This window comes from Macrobrachium rosenbergii, chromosome 41 (genome assembly GCF_040412425.1).
Source record: "Macrobrachium rosenbergii isolate ZJJX-2024 chromosome 41, ASM4041242v1, whole genome shotgun sequence".
In the NCBI taxonomy this organism is placed as follows: domain Eukaryota; kingdom Metazoa; phylum Arthropoda; class Malacostraca; order Decapoda; family Palaemonidae; genus Macrobrachium; species Macrobrachium rosenbergii.
Window position 1 is genome coordinate 11,462,497 of NC_089781.1, and position 19,177 is coordinate 11,481,673.

Below are 19,177 nucleotides of genomic sequence, written 5' to 3' on the forward strand. Positions count from 1 at the left end.
AGGGCCACCAGCTCATCTTCTGAAAAGCACCTGATAAGACACTGTGACTGCCTGCTCTCGAGGTAGTTGGCGACGTATGGGGATCCGAAGAAACTCGGGCTGTCAAGACTGTGGAATCCGAACCACATTATAGCGGGAAATGATTTTCTATCACCAGAAATAAATTCCTCTAATTCTTCATTAGCCGGCCAGACTCGAACTCGGGCCTAGCGAGTGCTAGCCGACAACTCTACCGGCTCGCCCAAAAAAGAACTAGGGCAAGGCTACATCTGCCTATCCAGGGCCTCTCCTCTTCCTCCTTGTGCAACATGAAGCAAAAAACGTGGTCATATCCAGGGCCTCTCCTCTTCCTCCTTGTGCAACATGAAGCAAAAAACGTGGTCATGCAACATTGCATGGCTGAAAATTCTTCCTTCCTTGGAGAGCATATCTTCAGCAGACATCTGGAAAACTGCGGCAACATTGGTGAAAACAGCAACCAGAACTGTTCTCGAAGGAAGAATGCAGGGAAGAGATGTCCAAGTACACTAGGAACTACCCTGGCCCTGAGGATGCACTCGTCTGTGTCCTGAAGGACAAAGGAGGGAAGGAAGGGGAAAGAAGACGATCTGGGTGGGAGCAGCACTGACAGCAGATGCACAGACAGGGAGGTATGTCCAGGGAAGACACTGGTTGTGGCTCAACTTCACATCCAGCGTCTAAAGCTGTGGGGATGAAACAGCTCTTGAAGCTATGACACACAGCAACGAAGCATACACACCCAAACCGAAATTGAATGGCTGAACTCTGCTCGTTGGCCGTCGCTCTGACGGTGGGTTGTTTCCTCCAGCCACTATGTATTCTTTAAGCCCATCGCTCTTGAAAGGTAGGAAAGATGACGCAGAACCTGCGATACAGCGTAAGACGATGAAAAGATCGAGGGAGGCTGAGGAAGTTCTCATCCTTCAAAACAAGAAAGAAAGGAAGGGGAGAGAGTGTAGGAACCCCCGCCTCCCGAGACAGAGCAAGAACTGTAGACTGTGTCTATGGGTCCTGCAACATCAATCTCTTGCTTCTTTCTCATGTCAAGGGAGGGGGGGAATCTATGCTGAGAAGCAAGCAGAGGTCTTGTACAGTGGGTTATGAAACCACCACTCTGTATCAAGAGAACCCTCCTCCATCTCAATGCCTCTCAAGCTTTTCATCATCTGAAAGACTAAAACATTACATTCCAAGTAATTGTGTAGTCAAAAGGAAAACTGCTTATTCAGAGAGAAAAAAGATTTAGCATAAGGATATTCATTAAAAGAAGGTTGAGAATCTTCCAAAAAATAGAATGGTTGGTGGCGAGACAGGCGTCTCTCCTTGGGTTGCCTAATAGAAAAGATATATAACAACCACCAAGGCTAAGACCAAGCTGGGTTTACATTATATAACAAGGCAAAACCAAATTGAGAGGAAATTACAGTAAGGTTCATAGACTAAAACGAGTTGATAATTATGTAGCATGACTGTGTAGGAATAACATGTAGGAATAACTATGCAGCAAGAAAGAACAAAAGTAACAAAATGTAATATAACTTGCTGCATTATTTAAAAATATGCAAAATATCTCAAAACAGAAATATTAAAAAACGAAAATAATTAAGAATTAAGTCAAGTCGAACGGCGGGCAGCAAATAGAGACAACTTCTCTGATCAGATGCAGGTAAAAGGAAAAGTGAATGTGTACCAAATGGATGGAGGTGACAGTAGCAAACTACCAATATCCACCTTGTTTTTAGTTACACAGCCGGCTCCAGCTTGCGCTAAAACTAATTCCCCTTTGTAAAGACCAAGGGTTTGTAATACATGTAGGAACAAAATTAATTGCCAAATATGGGGAATTCATTCAACTTGACTAGTTGTGAAGTTGCATTAACTGCCTTTTCATATTTTTTCCTTGGATTCAAACTGACTTCCCCTCATTGCCAGTTCCTTTTACAAAAGGTAACTAAATAAATATACACATTATATAAATTTAATGCCTTACATAGTAAAATAATACATTTACTTATAAAATACAAGACTAACGCAAAGTGTTTGCAGATAACTCAAATTGTTTTTGAGCTTGACTGTAATACATTAATATACGTAATACATTAATGTAATCTACGGAAGCTATAAAAAAATTTTTAAAAGAAAATATTTCACAAGAATGTGAAGGAAGCTCTTAATGGCACACAAACACAAAAACACTATATTCTGGATTTGGATCATTAACAATGAATTATTGCTACTGTATTATTCACCAATGTCAAAACCAAGTATTTACTAATATAATGTAGCTTATAATAGTTTGGATAACTGCAAAAACTCACAAAATTACTCTTTTGCTCGTTCAAAAATTGTATTATGTGACTTGGTTTATTGTTTCAACACTTCTCGCAATTTGAAAGCCACACCTCTTTAGATAAACTAAAAAGCATAGACTTTGAAGTGATAAAGTTTAAAATAAAATGTATACTGTGATTTACTGATTTAACAAGAAAATTTTAGAGCAACATCTTTTTATATAAGCTATAAAATTGTCTAGCTCCAAAGAATGTAATGAGTTTGAAGATATTGAAAGTTTCTGTTTGAAATAAATTTCTGTGGTATAAGAAAATCGAGTTACACACAGAACAATTAAATCTAAGTAACACTCAGGTACACTTCAGCAGGGAAACTCATTACAGTACATGGTAGTATCTCATGCCTTAAAAATCGAGCTGAATAGCTGTTCAGTGATTACTTCCCATATACATTATTCAGATGGGGTTAATATCAATTCTAGATATCTGATGTAGGTTTTTCATTATGAATACTGGTTTTGCAAGAACACCAGACAATTACAGCTTTGTTATGTTAAAAAATGTTCGACAAGAATCGTGTGATATAATGTCAAAAGACTATACAGTAAACTAGTTAAAAGTAACAACACCATATATATACATCACTTGTCTGCGCTCCTCAAAATTTTATACATTTGGAGTTTGGGCAGCCAGCATCTGTTTTTCTGTAAGTCCTTTAGTCCCATTCTCTACAGGTCGGCCCTTGAAGTCATCCATGGTCATGTGGCCACCACAGGCTTTGTACATCATGTACCCTCCCTTTAGAGGCAGGACACTGAGGGAGAAAATAACATCATAACATTTCTGTAATTGATGAGTGATTAATTCTTGAGTTCAGAGATTCTTTTAGCATTAAAAACTGTACATTTTTTGTATTTCAGTAAGGGTAAATGAGATTTCTCATAACTGGAAAAACTTTCAAGTACACAAATTCAAACAAACTAATACCCACCTCATTATGCTTTACTCATCTATAAACAAGTCTTAACATGCCTCAACTTTAAAACTAACAAACTTCAAGCGACAATATATATAAAAGTGATTTTTAACTTTGTGTTTAACTTCATGCAGAAATATTTATGCCTTTGCTCATTTAAATGTCTAATAAACCAAGCTGCTTTTGTACAAAAGAATGCATTTCAGGCAATCTATGGTTTTCATTGACATGCAAAAACTACCTCTGGCACTAATGAAAACTTAACCTTCATAGTGATAATAGCAGCAAAGCATAATAAGTACTATGCAAATACTTTGGCAATGTACTTGAGTTCAGATAAGACTAGAAACCTTGAAATTTATAGAACTTGATCAAGGGTATGTACTAAAACCAGCATTTGTCAAAAATGTGTATCCCACTAGTCAAATGATGGTGTCTAAACTTGTACCTTTTATTGTTATATAAAATGCACTTACCGTAACTGAAATGTTCAATTTTTTATACAAATGCATAACAGACTTAAGCAGTTTAACATCCTAATGACCAAAGTCTGGATTCACATTATTTCTATGTTCTATAAGATTATGCCCGTTGTAAAAAGTCATTCAGGTAACAGGATGTGGCACATGAACGACAATAATAAATATCTAGACAAAGAGACTGGATGACTATGTGTACAATGGTAAAGTACATATCTTTGTGTATACTGCACATCATACTTTACCACAATTTATATTATATGAAAGTAGCTTAAGTATTTATGGTACCGGTACTGTTTTTTACAATTTCAATGTAATCTCTCCTTGCCAATCACCATAAAGGCTTATAATTATTTTGTATTGTACATAACAGCATCAAGACAGAACTAGTGCTGCCAAGCATGGAGTAATGTAGCACCTCTACAATATACTGAACTCTGCTGTTTATCACTTTGATGTAAGATTAACTCGCACTTTAAAAGTTTCCTAAAGGCTTATCTCTTTCTTAACATTATTCAAGGATGCTAATTTTCCAGGACAGGCACTATTCTTAGCCTTGAGGATAATAATCATTGATAGATGAGTTTAGGTTGTTTTAATTTATAAAATTATCATCATTACTCAGAAGATGAACCCTATTCATAAGGAACAAGCCCACAAGAGCCATTGGCCTGAAATTCAAGCTTCCAAAGAATATGGTATTCATTCAAAAGAAGTACCAGAAGGTAATGGGAAATACAAAAGGGGATCAGTTATTAGAAAAATAGATAACTTATTGAACCAAAAATAACAATTATATACTAAAATACAAGTTGCATTATATTAAGGTAGAAACATTACATCTTCTCTTGAACTTCTGAGGTTCCAATTACACATCATCTCCAGGGAGACTGTTCCACAGTCCAGCGGTGTGAGGAATAAAGGACCTCTGGAACTGAGAAGTTAGAAAGCAGGGCACATTTACTGCTTACTGGTGCTGTTGTTCAGTGAATCTGGTTGTTCTTGGCAAGAAAATAGGGTCAGGGATCAATTGTGAATGTGAAAGATCTCTATTAAAATACAACTTATGAAAAATGAGACCATCGGTCATTGGTCCAATTGATATAATTTCTAAATGGAAAGTTGCAAAAAAATTTTAGCAATTTCTTAAATGACTAGAGTTGAGTACAGTACAGTATTCTCTACTAATGAGGTACGCATTTTGCCTTCCAGCACAGCTGTAATTTGCATACTTTATTTCATGCTCCTTTTATTATTTTAAGTTACTTCTATTAGTTTCTATTGCTGTTTTTGAATATGTAACTATATGAAACAAGTAATTTCTGTTTTTCTGTCCTGAATTCTTTTCCTTTTAATTTTTAGTTATTATTTGCCCACAATTGTCCCAGTTTACTGTTTAGAAGTACAGTGCTTTTATTCAAAATTTTTACTCTGCATGCTAGGAATGCATGAGTTATTAAACTTACACAGAATTGCAGTATTTACGTAAGTAACAACTTTATGAAATTTATAATGGCTGATGAAAATTAAAACGATGCAGTTTTGTAGCAGGCTACACACACAAGCTTAACCATGCATACCTATTGCTTATCTCTACTACAATGTACTGTAATACAGTACAGTACTTAAGCAATATTTCTTGGTTTCATATAGGGTTTTGTTTTGATGTAGAAAAATGATACGCAAATGTTAACAAAGCTGACATTGATATGTAAGCATACCATCAACATCAGCTTTGTTTACATTTGTGTATCACTGTTCTTTGTTAAAAGAAACTACTAAATAATATCAAGAAATATTGCAAAAGTACGGTAATTTACTGTAGTACATTGTAGTCAAGAAAAGCAATAGGTATGCATGGTTAAGGTTGGTGTAGCCTACTACAAAACCAACTTTATATTCATCAACTGTTATAAATTTCATAAATTTGTTATTTATGTAAATATTGCAATTTATAAGTGGAAGTTTTAAAACCCAAGATGCATAATAAAAATTTCAAATTAGAGTACTTCTAAAAAGAAAACTGGGACAATTCTGGACAAGCAATAACTAAAAATTAAAGGGCAAAAAATTCATGACAAGAAAAAACAATTACCTGTTTTACATACAGTAGTTGTATTATCAAAAACAGCAATACACGTAATAACTAATAAAAGTAGCATGAAATAAAGAACATACATTATAGAATGTGCTGAAAGGCATAACATGCACCTCATTAGCATGGATTACTGTACTGTACCCAAATCTTGTCATTCAAGAAATTGCTAAAATGTTTTGAAGCTTTAAATTCAGAGATATCACATCTTTAATCACTATTAACTATTAAAACAACCTCAACTCAGTTCCCAAAAATACTATCCTAAAGGCTAAAAACAGTGCCTGCACTGGAAAATCAGCAAAAGAATGATAAAAATTTTGTATGAAATGTACGAACAACATACCATTATAGGCCAGTATAACAATATAAATGCTTGCTTAATTTTACGGTCACTACTGTTCCACCAACCAGAACATATTCTGGATGCAAATGACATTTCTTTATATATAAATAGCCCAATTTGTGGTCTTCATGACACCTAAGCACTATTCCCAACTCAAAATTTTGAGTTTCATCTACTTGCTTGAGTCAGCAATATACACAGTAGCACACACAACCTCTGGTTCTGTGCAGCTGAAATTAATATACAGGTATGAATTTTATTGTATTTCAAGTTTTTTTACCAAAAATTTGTACAATGTGAACCAGCTGCTAAAGCCCAAACAGGGGAACAATATTCAGAACTTAAAGAATGAAAGAATCAAAACATTTCCACAGGACAAAAAGGTCACTGAAGATCTTGAGACTTTCTCAGTACAGTATACACATTTTTGTGCCACTGAAGATGAGACTAAAATGTTTCTGAAAGGGGAATTGCAATCCAGAAAGAAACCTAGAATTTTAAATCAGTTGCATGTCAATGAAAAGACCTGGGTGCAAAAACTACATGGAAAAGGCTTCTAAAACCATAACTCTTGTGAAGAGACCACTAATGTTGATTCTGTACTTCAATATAGTATACAGTGACTAGAATTTAATATGAGGAGAGCATAATAATAATATAGATTTAAATTCAGGAAAATATTCCATAACGCAACAAGCCATGAGATTACCTATGAAATCTCTGATGTCTCACACAAGTATTGAACGATGAATTTGAGATAATTCCCGTTTTTCATGAAATCTCTGTGGTGCCTCAGAAAAGTATGGAGTAATGAATCAGATCATTCCAGTTTTCATGAAATGTGTGTGGTGTCTAAAGTATGGAATGTAGAATCCGAGATAATTCCAGTTTTTCATGAAATGTGTGTGGTGTGTCACACAAGTATGGAATGATGAATCTGAAGTAATTCCAGTTTTTCACTTCCTACGATATTAATTATTGGAAACCTAAAGTGCAGTAAAATTGATGAATCTGAACACAGACCCTAAATTTCAAATACTATATCACTCAAGGGGAGCCTATTTCATCCCTTGAATATAACAGTAGTTACATTACTACTTAAATGTGGCACCATAATTGCCAAAGTACTTGGACAAACACAAAGAATACAAGGTTACAAGGTACAGTAGTCACAGCATTTTCTTTTAGTGAAATGTAGATCCATGAAATAAGTGTTCTGTCCTATTTACCACATATGAAATGCCAATACAGGTCGACCATCACTGATCTAGGATCATCGGGATCTGCAGGGTGCCAGATTAGTGATTTTCCCATTTTACAGATTGGTTAGGTTAAAATACACTTAACCCAACAGTTAACCACCTCATCCTACTTTTAAAGTACCTTGTAAATCAGTATAAGTTGTTTAATAAGGAAGAAAATATTAAATGAAAATAAAGTGAAATTTTAATGAAGCACAGGCAAAATCACCAGTGCAATTCACTGCTGCCATTGCCATGATGAAGAGCTGGAACTTGCAACTAAGCACATTGACTGTAAGTTAGGTGAAGGGCTTTCAGGATTCCCATTTTCTCCATCTTAGATTTTTTTTTATATTTATGCTATTCTCATTTATACTTTTGCGGTATTTTCTCATTTGTATTTTTATAACCCAAAAGATAAAACGCAAAGGCGCAAACTCAATCGCTGGCGGTGGAGAACTTGCACTAGCTTGTTTTGTTTGGTGTTGTTATGCTTATAATTTTTAAGCATAATTTTTAATTTATATTTTATGTTATTTTCATTTATATTTTTACTGTATTTTCTTTTTATTCATTTACAATCCAAAAGATAAGCGCAATCGTGTTCCTAGGTAGGTATGAACGCACAAACTTATTTCACTGGCATCAGAGAACTTGCTACAGCTTTTGTGGTTGGTGTTGTTATGCTTACGATTTTTTTATTTACATTTTATACTATTCTCTTTTGTATTTTTATGCAATTTGTCATTTTGTTTTATTTTTGCAACCCAAAAGATAAAAGCAATCATGTGCCTGGCATATGTACAAAACTCATTCACTTGCATTGGAGAACTTGCTACAGCTTGTTTTCGGTTGTTGTTATGGTTATGTTTTTATTTATATTTTATAGTATTCTCATTTATATTTTTACTGTATTTATATTTTATTTTTACAACCCAAAAGACGAACACAATCGTGTGCCTAACGGATGTATGAACACACGAACTCATTCACTGGCATTGGAGAACTTGCTACAGCATGTGTTGGTTGGTGTTGTTAAATTTATATTTTACGCTATTCTCATTACGTTTTTACTGTATTTTCTAATTTATTTTTAAAAACCAAAACGGTAAACTCAATTGTGTGTAGGGCATGTACGAACGTACAAACTTACTGGCTGGTGTCTGAGAACTTGCTACAGCTTGTTTTGGTTTTATGTTTATGAATTTATTTACATTTTACACTTCTCATTTATATTTTTACTGTATTTTATCACTTTCTATTTCTACAACCCAAAAGATAAATGCACTCCTGTATGTAGGGTGTGCACTTAGGCACAAACTCATTCACCGCATGGGAGTACTTCCTACAGCTTTTGTTTCATGTTATTACGCTCAAGATTTTCTTAATTATATTTTATGCTGTTCTCATTAATATTTTACAGCATTTGCTAATTTTTTTACAACTTAAAGCATACTTGTGTGTGTAGGGAACATACGTGAGTGCACACAAAAATAGCGGCACCAAACAGTAGCAGCAGGTTGGTGCGGTGACCCAGAAAATTTGAAATTACACTAGCCGAAATAAGTGACGGTCGACCTGTACTAAACAATTCAAATGCCACAATATGACAGTACAGATACATGCTCATTCCTGTTAAGCATATCATTATCAAGGTAATCTATGAAACTTAAAAACTATCTACTGAAAAGTTAAAATTAGTTTATTAATTTTCTCTGAACAATTTTTCCATTGAGATAATGGATGAGCACAATCTTATAAATTTGTGTATCCACTCCATAAATTAAAAATGAAGCATGTCATCAATGTCTTACATTTATAAAAATTTCTGTATCAGTTACTCATTCACTAAGCAAGATCATTCTGTATTTTCTGCACAGGAATCCCTTTAGGTAAAACTTGAGTGTGCCATAACACTTTTTTGTTTAGCTACAGAAAATATAGTGCTTATATAAACAAAATGAACATAAAAGAACCATCACCTGTTAGTCCCACCACCAACTACAAACCTGCGCAACGATAAATATTAGTTGTCCTTCTTCCGTCCTACAAAATCATCCATGGCACAGGTAATTCCACTGAGATTGCCCAAGATAATTAAGGCTTTCATTGGAAGAATGCTGTAAAGATAATTTCCATTTGCAAAATGAGACCCAAGCAAACATTTTCCCCTTGCTAGTTATGGATGCAGCTGACTGGTTTCTCACTGGTTTCTCAAACAAAAATAAATTACAACTGAAGTGTAACTTGTTCTATAAATGTACTGGCTGTGAGAATATGGGTGGTACTGTGATCCTTGTAAAAGCTGATCCATAACTGCAAGTATTAATGCAGAATTCCCTGACAGAAGTGTTTAACATTTACCATGCATAACCTTTACCTTTTTTAGAACAGCAAAAGGATATATATTATGACTTTCCTTACATCTAACAACCCAAATCCTTTAGGTTCATGCAAAGCTTTGAATAAATCATGAATGATGAAAAACTTTAGTACACTGTAGTTCGAAACAACCTCCAATGAAAGAAAGACAGTTGCAGACCTTAACCTTCTCAAATAATTAGAGCATATCCAGTATTACTCAATGTGTGTATTGTTATTTCTTTTTGTGTAAATTGTACTCTATGTACTCAAACCTTGCTTTATAACTTTACAAAAAGTTTAATCTGAATGTTTTTATAATCTCCATTGCATAAATATATGAAATCGGTGATTTTTCATATTTCTTTTAAAGCTGCTGCTAAAATTTGTGATGTTACATTTACAAAGCAAAAGGGAATGTACAGTACTATAAAGTGTGACTAAAACTAGTATGACTTCAAGTTCATATTTTTTTTACTTCAACTTGAAAATCTACTAAGTTAGTAATTTACGTTGCAAGATACAAAACAAAATAGTGCTGTGCATTTTCCAAAATTTTAATCACTAGCACTGAAAGCTGATATGAAAGCAAAATTCTTATCTAGCATTCCTCAGTACAGACATCAAAATTTGTTTATACTAGAGTACAATATACAATGTAAAATTCTAAAAACTTCTAAAAATTTTGAAGTATAGTTAAAATTTTGAAGTATAGTTAAAATTATACTGTACTTATTACTGAGATTTTTCCTAATACACTAAAAAGATATTAGCATGTATATAATTAATAAAGCAGCAACAACACTAACAACTGCATGCCAAACAAAAGTTATACCCTTTAATAACCTTATTTACTATATTACAAGATTTATTTTAGCATTCCACAGTGAAGGTGATTTGGACAATTCCCTGTCCCACCTTGCATCTGACTATAGCTCACAACTGACATGATAGTGTACAGATGTACTGTATCAGAAAGGTCTGACAAAATCATTTGGAATAATAAAGTTCTGTACAGTAAAAGACTACCTAAATTTCATTATTTTGAGTACTAATAACTTAGGTAATGGAACCTGAGGATTTTAAATGAGACTATTTGAGAAAACAAGTGTTCATTTATACATACAGCTTCAGGATGATCAGCAGACGGCAAAATCCTGGTAAGATGACCATTGGTGTGTTGAGCAGAATGCCATCCACAGCTTCTGATGCTACATATTCAGGCTTCAAGATTGGAATTAGCCTGAAAAAACATTTAATTTTTTTAACTCGGCTAAAAACAATCTTTGTAATTTCATGAATGATTCACTTATTACTCTAATACAATAAACTCTCTCCACAGACATCTTAAAAGATTTACTATACTGTACTGTACATGCAAAGTACCTATGTTCATTTGAATTACAAAACATCTCAGCTTTACTTACGAGGTTAAGGGAGCCAGTTAGAAAATAGAGATTACTAAAAAGTTTGTCTATGGGAGTTGAGTTTTGTGGCTGGTGCAATGGGAAGATCATATTACAAATGAAGAAGTGGTGGAGAGCAAATCAAGAAAAAGGGGGATAAAGATCTAGATAAGATGACAGGTTCAGACAAAATGCAATGGACACAGGAAATTGAAGAGAACGCATTTCATATCTAACTCCATACAGGGGAAAACTTGCATAAAAAAGTTTTTTGATGAATTCATATCCAAACTTGAATTTTTAAACATTTTACTTTTATTTTTCCAAAATCCAGCAAGTGTAAGCCCACATAAAATACAATTTAGGCCGAAGGTCATTCAGAGCTGAAAGGAAAATTGGGAGTAAAAGGTTACAAAGGTGTAATAGGAGTAAAATCTTGCAGTTGCACCATGAAACAACTGTTAGAAGAGGGTGTAAAGTAAGATGGACGAAAAAATATGAAGGGAGGTGCAGTAAAGGAATGAAAGGGGTTGCAGCTAGGGGCCAAAGGGATGCTTCAAAGAACCTTAAGCAATGCCTACAGTGCACCGCGTGTGAGGTGCACTGCTAGCACTACTGTAGGCCCACATGCAAGTAAGATAGGAACACTAAATCAGTGAAAAGCAGAAAGCAGTATAAGATGACTAGAGACTAAAAAGACACACAAAGGATTAATTCTCAATTACCCACAAGCAAAATGGCAATTATAAGGCATAAATATCTTCTCGATCAGTTAGGCCCTTGTTTTACCCGTTAAAACTTACACTTTCTCTGTTCCATGTCCAGAACATGAAATATTGGACTAACTCATGGGGCCAGCAGGCAAGCATTGATCACTTCAAAGATAGTGTAAATTTATTGGTGTAAATTAAAAAACTAAAACTACTGTATATGCTCAGTAACTCAATTACAGAATATTTTTCCCAGTATTTTTGGCTATTTTCTGCTTACTGTATTATCATTACTTAAATGACCTAACCTGGATAACCTGTATCTTTTTAACTTAACTTAAACACGTCATGCAACAACATTAAATAACATACTTGGATCTAACTCCATCGAACATGCCAGTGTTAATGTAATATGGGCAGATAACAGTTGTCTTGACTCCAGTGTAACCACCAACCTGAAAACAAATGGGATGTAATGAACATTACAGCATAAAAACAATGCCTTGCATAGACAAAAAAAAAATGTATTAACTACAATGTCTTTAAAATGTACATTATACTAACCTTTCTACAATCTGCCACAAAATTAAATAATTCAAGTTACTTATGATTTTACATCTACTGATATAAAATCACATCTGTCAAAAACAAGTGAAAATGCATTAAAAATATTTCTGAAGGCCCAACTAAAATGAATATTCTACCATAAAGAACAACTTTATAATATCCCCTAAAGAGAATTATCTCTAGGCTTGGTAAATGAGAGGTGCACACTGCATAGACAGAATTGGCAAGTGCCCAAAGCCAAAGTATTAAAATTTATCAACTGATTGTTACATTCCTAAAGAATTAGTTACATTTATACTGCACTTAAGTGTACAGCATATCATTGGATTAACTATGAATGAAAGAGGAGATAAAATGACAAAAATGTGTACAATACTAACAATTTCACAAATCTTGTTCATGAAAAGATTAATGAACCTTTGCCGTAAGTAATGATAAGGCTCGTTACAAGTCTGGATAAGGAGGGCGCTGTGTAGGGTAAAGGCCTGCACCTTGTAGATCACCAAACAATAATGAATTTTTCAACACAGTTAACTAGTCTGGTGCAAACAGAAATGGATCACAATGAGACAAACCTGGCAGTTAGGTATATATGATGGCCAACATACTGGTAAGTGAAAGCTAGTTATGGATTCCAAAACACACTTAGTGATCTAGGAGGATGCTATACCTTGATTCTACATACTGCTATTTTACCATGAAATTTAAAGTTGGCAAACGTACAAATCTCTTACCATAAGTTCCAACTTGAGGGATTCATCAAATCCAACAGCAGCAAACTTTGAGGCGCAATAGTCAACTAATTTGTTAACACCAGCAAGTCCAGCTAGGGAGGCTACTGTTACCACGTGCCCTTTGTTTGATGCCATCATATCGGGTAAGAAGGCTTTCACTGTCTGTTTGTGAAAAAGGAAAGAGTTTAGTGTTCTCAAATTTTCACATGAAATGAACTAAAAATAATAAATCACCTTACTTTAAATTCCTTTACTGTACTGTAATAACCTATAAATCCTAAACAAAAGCCCAATAGAGGTGACAGAGTATCAGATTCTCCAAAACATTGCTTTCTGCAATGCGTACACAAAAATCTACTCCTTAAAATAGTCAAAACTTTTTTGAATCATGAAAATATCATAGGCTCTAACCATTAAAAGAAGGATAAACCTGGCGATATTAAATGCTAAAAGACTACTTTTCTATGCCTTCTACAGCACTACTGTAATGACAAAAATATAGCTAGGTTATATACACAGTTTTTTCATGTCACTCCAAGTATAAAAAACATGTGGCAACATTCTTTGAAGCCAAGAACTAAAAATCAAAACTTTCAAAGTCAAGTATTCTCTTACTCCTGAAAATGGAAGGGAACTCAGACTCTACTAATATGGTTCAATAGACTGTGGTTTGGTTAAGCTTCCTTGCAACCCATGAAAGAAAAATTGAACTGAAAAACTATACAGAAAACAATAAATTTTACTATGAGGCATTTGGATTTCTTTTATAATCATTCATCAACCCTTCTTCATATTGTTTCCTCATTAGTTACAGCCTTTTTTTCTTTTTTAAACTCTGGGATATCTTTTCTCTTCTATACTCAAGTAATAGGAGGGCTGGTTGCCTGTGGTTCCTCATTAAAGATGCTGGGATAGCCATACCTGAGGTTAACCAGTGTAACATGATATAAAAGCCTCCCTACAAGTCCAACCCCCACTCCCCCCCTTTGTCTCTCTCTCTCTCTCTCTCTCTCTCAAGAAGATTGTCAATAAATACACCAAAGCATAACCAAATTAACTTTAATGAACAATTGCCATAACTTAACTCATTTAAGATTACGTGAAATCTTGAAGAGTAGAGATAAGCTTACTTATTGCAAGAGATCTAAACTCGTCATCTACTGGATATGTACATATTTGTAATAGACACACATGAGCAAATTGTAGTTTAAGCAAGCATGCACAAATTATAAATTTTTTAAATTTAAACACGCTAAGACAGTTACTCTAATCACAAACATTACTTGAAGTATATATGAATGCAACCATATAAGATAAAAAGGGAAAGTCACATAACCTACGTGTTGCATAATAAACTCACTTACCCAAAAATGACTCAAAACATTAACATTGAACGTGCGTTCCACATGGTGATCAGGAACCTCTAGGAAATTTTTCCCAGAGACGATACCTGCATTGTTGACCAGAATATCAACCTGGAAATGAGAAAATTCTACATTATTTATTGTTGTCAGGATGTCTTAATAAACTAATTAAACTAATTATGTTGCAAAAACAAGTCATGCTTCAATGGTCTGAATGTGACAGAACTGGTAATAAGTCAAAAAATACTTTGAATGTCACAGAACTGGTAATATGTCAAAAAATACTACAATATGTTTCTAAGAAAACCAAGACCAAAACAAAGGGATGGTGTTCACAGCTAAGAAGGATAAAGTGTCTGGGTGGGTGAAATGCAAAGCAGAAGTAAAGGCTGTTGTGTCAAGAAGACTAGATGTGTGAAAGAATATAAATATGTTAACCCCAGAATTGTACTGATAAAACAGAGCAAGGCATAGGAAACTGTACCGAGCACAAGAAAAGCCTTTTTAAGAGTGAATTCATTCCTGGCTGGATTGGAGAACAAGTAAGAGTGGTTTTGCTGGGTGATTTGCAGGTGAAGGTAGGTAGCACATAGAGGCAGAGTAACATTTAATTTTAGAGTGAAAGAAAATGGTGAGTCTTATGGAAAAGTGCAAGGTATTCGATACACTGCTGGTGAGCCCTCTGTGAATGTATATGAAGTGGCTGGTGCTATGGAAGCTTTGTGCATGAGGAGGATCAATTCTGCTGTTTAAGTGTGAATATGACAGTGATCACTGTCCTCTCTTTTCTTGGGGATCATCCCCTGCCAGACTTAATAAAAAAAAAAAAAAAAAAAAAAACAGCAGCAGCAGCATCTGCTTACCTTGCCCACTTCTTCTTTGACTTTAGCAGCAGCTGCGTAGATGGCATTCCGGTTACATAGGTCAACTGTGTATGCAACACACTCGCCTCCACTAGCTTTAACTGCTTTCACAGTTTCGTCGTTTCCTGAAGAACATGGTTGAGTTAGGTTGACATAATTAACAATACATACTGATTGGTGTGATAACAAAAATGCCAGTAATAGTAGTAGTACTACTGACAGTAGTACTAGTAGATTTAACATTACTACAAGAAGAAAAGCAAGGAAAAACACTACTGAGAGTGCACCTTACAAACTGTAACCATAGCTAATATGTGATCAGGGGAACTGTTCCTTCTTAAGGCTTCATATGACAAGAACCGACCTTGTGAGTGATGCTAATCCCCCTTCTTAAGCTTCAAGATTGCCCAGAGATTCTGGTGGCAGCTTTCAATCACTTCCCTTTTGAGGCATCAAACATGTATAATACAAGAGACATTTACCATTTTCCAACCTACAGATTTCAAAACCTTTTATGACTCATCAAATGAACAGATGCCAACTACATGTCAAGAAAGGAATATCCAATACCCATTTGCATAACACCTTATGTAACATCAGGAATTACGAAACTCAAAAGGAATTACAATGCCCTCAGAGGAGAGACCATGATGTGACGTCAACCAGATGATTAAAGATATGAATGAATATTTTTTGCACTCGATAAAAAAAAGGGATACAGTAAAACAAACTTAACGATGTGGAGATTTATGGTAGAGAAAGCATAAAAAAAGATATGAAAGGAAGAACTTCACAGAGGCATCTGCATCACATGGCCTATGAGGCAATGATGATGAAAACATGACAGCAAATGGGAATATTTCAATTTATTTCTGATCACAATTTTATTTACTAATCTTATTTGGAAGAAAGGGAGCCTAGACTATTTTAAACTACTGTGTAACACTCATTTGGCAGGTAAAAATAAAAGACCAAAAAAATCACGTCCTTGATGAATGGAGATACCATAAAACTGAGTTAATAAATAAAAAGAACGAGCTTAAGGGCAATGAATATTTCTATCTTATAAGGATTAACCAATATGAAATACTGTAATGCTAATCATCATATAGGGCATTAACAGTTATGTATACAATTAATACAGTACACACAAATATTGTATTCAAAGTTATATATACATAGTCATAAATAATAGTCATAATAAAAACCAATGGTTATAATTGATTTATTTTCAGTCCTTTGAATATATATTTACATTCATACATGCAGAACAGATGTAATAGGAAGTAATGCCCTTGGTATATAAACATATGTAAAAAACATGACTAGCAAACCAGCAATTATCCAAAAAAACTGAAAATTCACAAACCACCTGCAGGTAGAGGGCTCATAAAAACTGGTCTTAATAAACAGTCTCTGGGCTCTCATAAAAAGCGCAATGCCATTAAATGATGCAAAACACAGTTAACTCAAACAGTTAAAAGTCCTGTCTTGGGTTCTCTGTATAAAAATGTGTGAAATAATTCTGGATTTGTGAAAGTATTACTATTCCATTTTTGACAATGTTCAGAACCTTCTCCAGAACAGTATGGCTTCCACTTTGTATTTTTGGTTGCAAACTGACAACTTTTGTGAAAACAGTGGCAAGTGATAATGAGCCAACAGTACACAAAATAAAACAAAGGTTCTAAATTGCACCCTTTCCAAAAACTGAAAAATTCTCCAAAGGACCATAGCCCTACAGTTCAAAAAATATTTCTTTGAAAATGAAACATGATGCATTGATTTTTTAAGACAACATTGATTGTTACCTGCAGCAGTACAGTTCAGTTTTACACCAATTTTTACTTGAAGCTGCTAAATTATATCCACCTTTAAGTGACACTCAGCCACCATCACCACCTAGGGAATAATTTTCTGATGACGACGACGATGATGATGACACTGTAGATGAGCCACAACCATCTTGTTCTGGATATAACCCATCAAAACGTTTGTGTCCATCCAATTAAGGTAAATTTATAATTGTTTTTAAAATAATATTGTAACATGATTTACCTCCTGTAACACCTGTGGCTAGCGCGCGCAGCGCAACATCACCTCTTGTCGGTATGTACAAGCTTGCCAAGAATCTTTATAGATGCAGACAAGGCGTGAAACGCCGTTCCGCCAGCCCCTTGCGGTTTAGGGATGTTAGGCTACATTACACTAGCCTAAGTTGCCTGACTATGGCTTGCTAGGTATGCTATGATTTACCTCATTTTATTCATTAATTCCAACTCATTCTATAATAATTATAGTATTATAGATGCATTTTGCACAAAAAATAATTAAACTTTGTCTCTGAACACTTTTTGGGGAAATTCACCATATTCGAGATATGAATGTTTATATACTCTCCATCCTCGAAAAATTTCTAAGTGTTTTGTTTACTTTAACATGGACACAGTTTGTGCTCTGATGCGAATTTGTTTTTGTTTAGAACTGCATTGTGGTTCTGATGCGAATTTTTTCCCTCTTAAAATTGCATTGTGGGTAGTTACGTGTTGTCTAGGAGTCACGTGACCTGGTGAAAATCTTACAGGTGTCAGACATTTTCCCTTGCCATTTGGTTAAAGTCTGTCATGGAGTGAGGTTATGTCCAGTCTGTGTTCGTCTTGTAACTGATTATTTTCGCTTAATTCACGATTTCTTTGAAAATGAAACATGATGCATTGATTTTTAAAGACATGGAGTGTTACCTGCAGCAGTACAGTTCAGTTTTACACCAATATTTACTTGAAGCCACCATCACCACCTAGGGAATCATTTTCTGATGACGACAACGATGACACTGTAGATGAGCCACAACCATCTTGTTCTGGATATAACCCATCAAAACGTTTGTGTCCATCCAAATAAGGTAAATTTATAATTATTTTTAAAATAATATTGTAACATGATTTACCTTCTGTAACCCCTGTGGCTGGCGCGCAGCGCAACATTACCTCTTGCCAGTAAATACGTGCCTGCCAAGAATCCTTAAAAATGCGGATAAGGCGCGGCTTGTTCCGCCACCTTTGCGGTTAAGGGATGTTAGGCTACGTTACACTAGCCTACGTCGCCTGACTATGGCTTGCTAGGTATGCTATGATTTACCTCATTTTATTCATTAATTCAAATGCTGTTTTGTGTTGATGGTGATTTACCCCACCCAAAAGCCCCCCATTCCCAAAGGGTCCCTAACCTTGTTGGATGTAGTAGGGGTGTATACAATAGTAACTAAAAAAAAAAAATAATTTCCCCGATGTATTAATATCATAACCATTCAGAACACATTAAAACACACAAAAATACATAATTACTTTAGAAAAATGGAGTTGGAACTGTTGTAAAAATTTACCAAATGCTGTTTTGTGTCGACGGTGACTTACCCCACCCAAAACTCCACATTCCCAAAGGGTACCCAACCTTGTTGGATGTAGTAGGGGTGTATACAATAGTAACTCAAAAAAAAATAATTTCCCCTATGTATTAATATCATAACTATTCAGAACACATTAAAACACACAATAATACATAATTACTTTAGAAAAATGGAGTTGGAACTGTTGTAAAAATTTACCTCCATTTCATATCCATTTTGAAGGCTTACAGCAACAACTAGACACCATGAATTCTTAAGTTTTTCTAAAACGGGTGGTTAGGGTGGGCGGAGCTGGGGTATAGGCCAATGTAGGTTAG

At 34.8% G+C, this 19,177-nt stretch overlaps 1 protein-coding gene across 4 annotated transcripts in view; it reads right to left on the minus strand.

Moving 5' to 3' along the window:
• Positions 1-1,985: 1,985 nt before the first annotated feature.
• LOC136826643 (short-chain dehydrogenase/reductase family 16C member 6-like) overlaps positions 1,986-19,177 on the minus strand; it is a 67,880-nt gene continuing 50,688 nt past the window's right edge. For 3 of the 4 annotated variants that reach the window (XM_067083971.1, XM_067083973.1, XM_067083974.1), the window contains 6 exons: positions 15,455-15,579; positions 14,592-14,702; positions 13,228-13,389; positions 12,299-12,381; positions 10,937-11,053; positions 1,986-3,126 (listed from right to left, as the gene is read on the minus strand). In XM_067083971.1, coding sequence (XP_066940072.1) covers positions 2,979-3,126; positions 10,937-11,053; positions 12,299-12,381; positions 13,228-13,389; positions 14,592-14,702; positions 15,455-15,579 — 746 coding nt within the window. In that variant the 3' untranslated portion in view covers positions 1,986-2,978. Of the gene's footprint in view, positions 3,127-9,458; positions 9,570-10,936; positions 11,054-12,298; positions 12,382-13,227; positions 13,390-14,591; positions 14,703-15,454; positions 15,580-19,177 lie in introns of all 4 variants that reach the window. The other variant, XM_067083972.1, reaches the window with a different exon arrangement.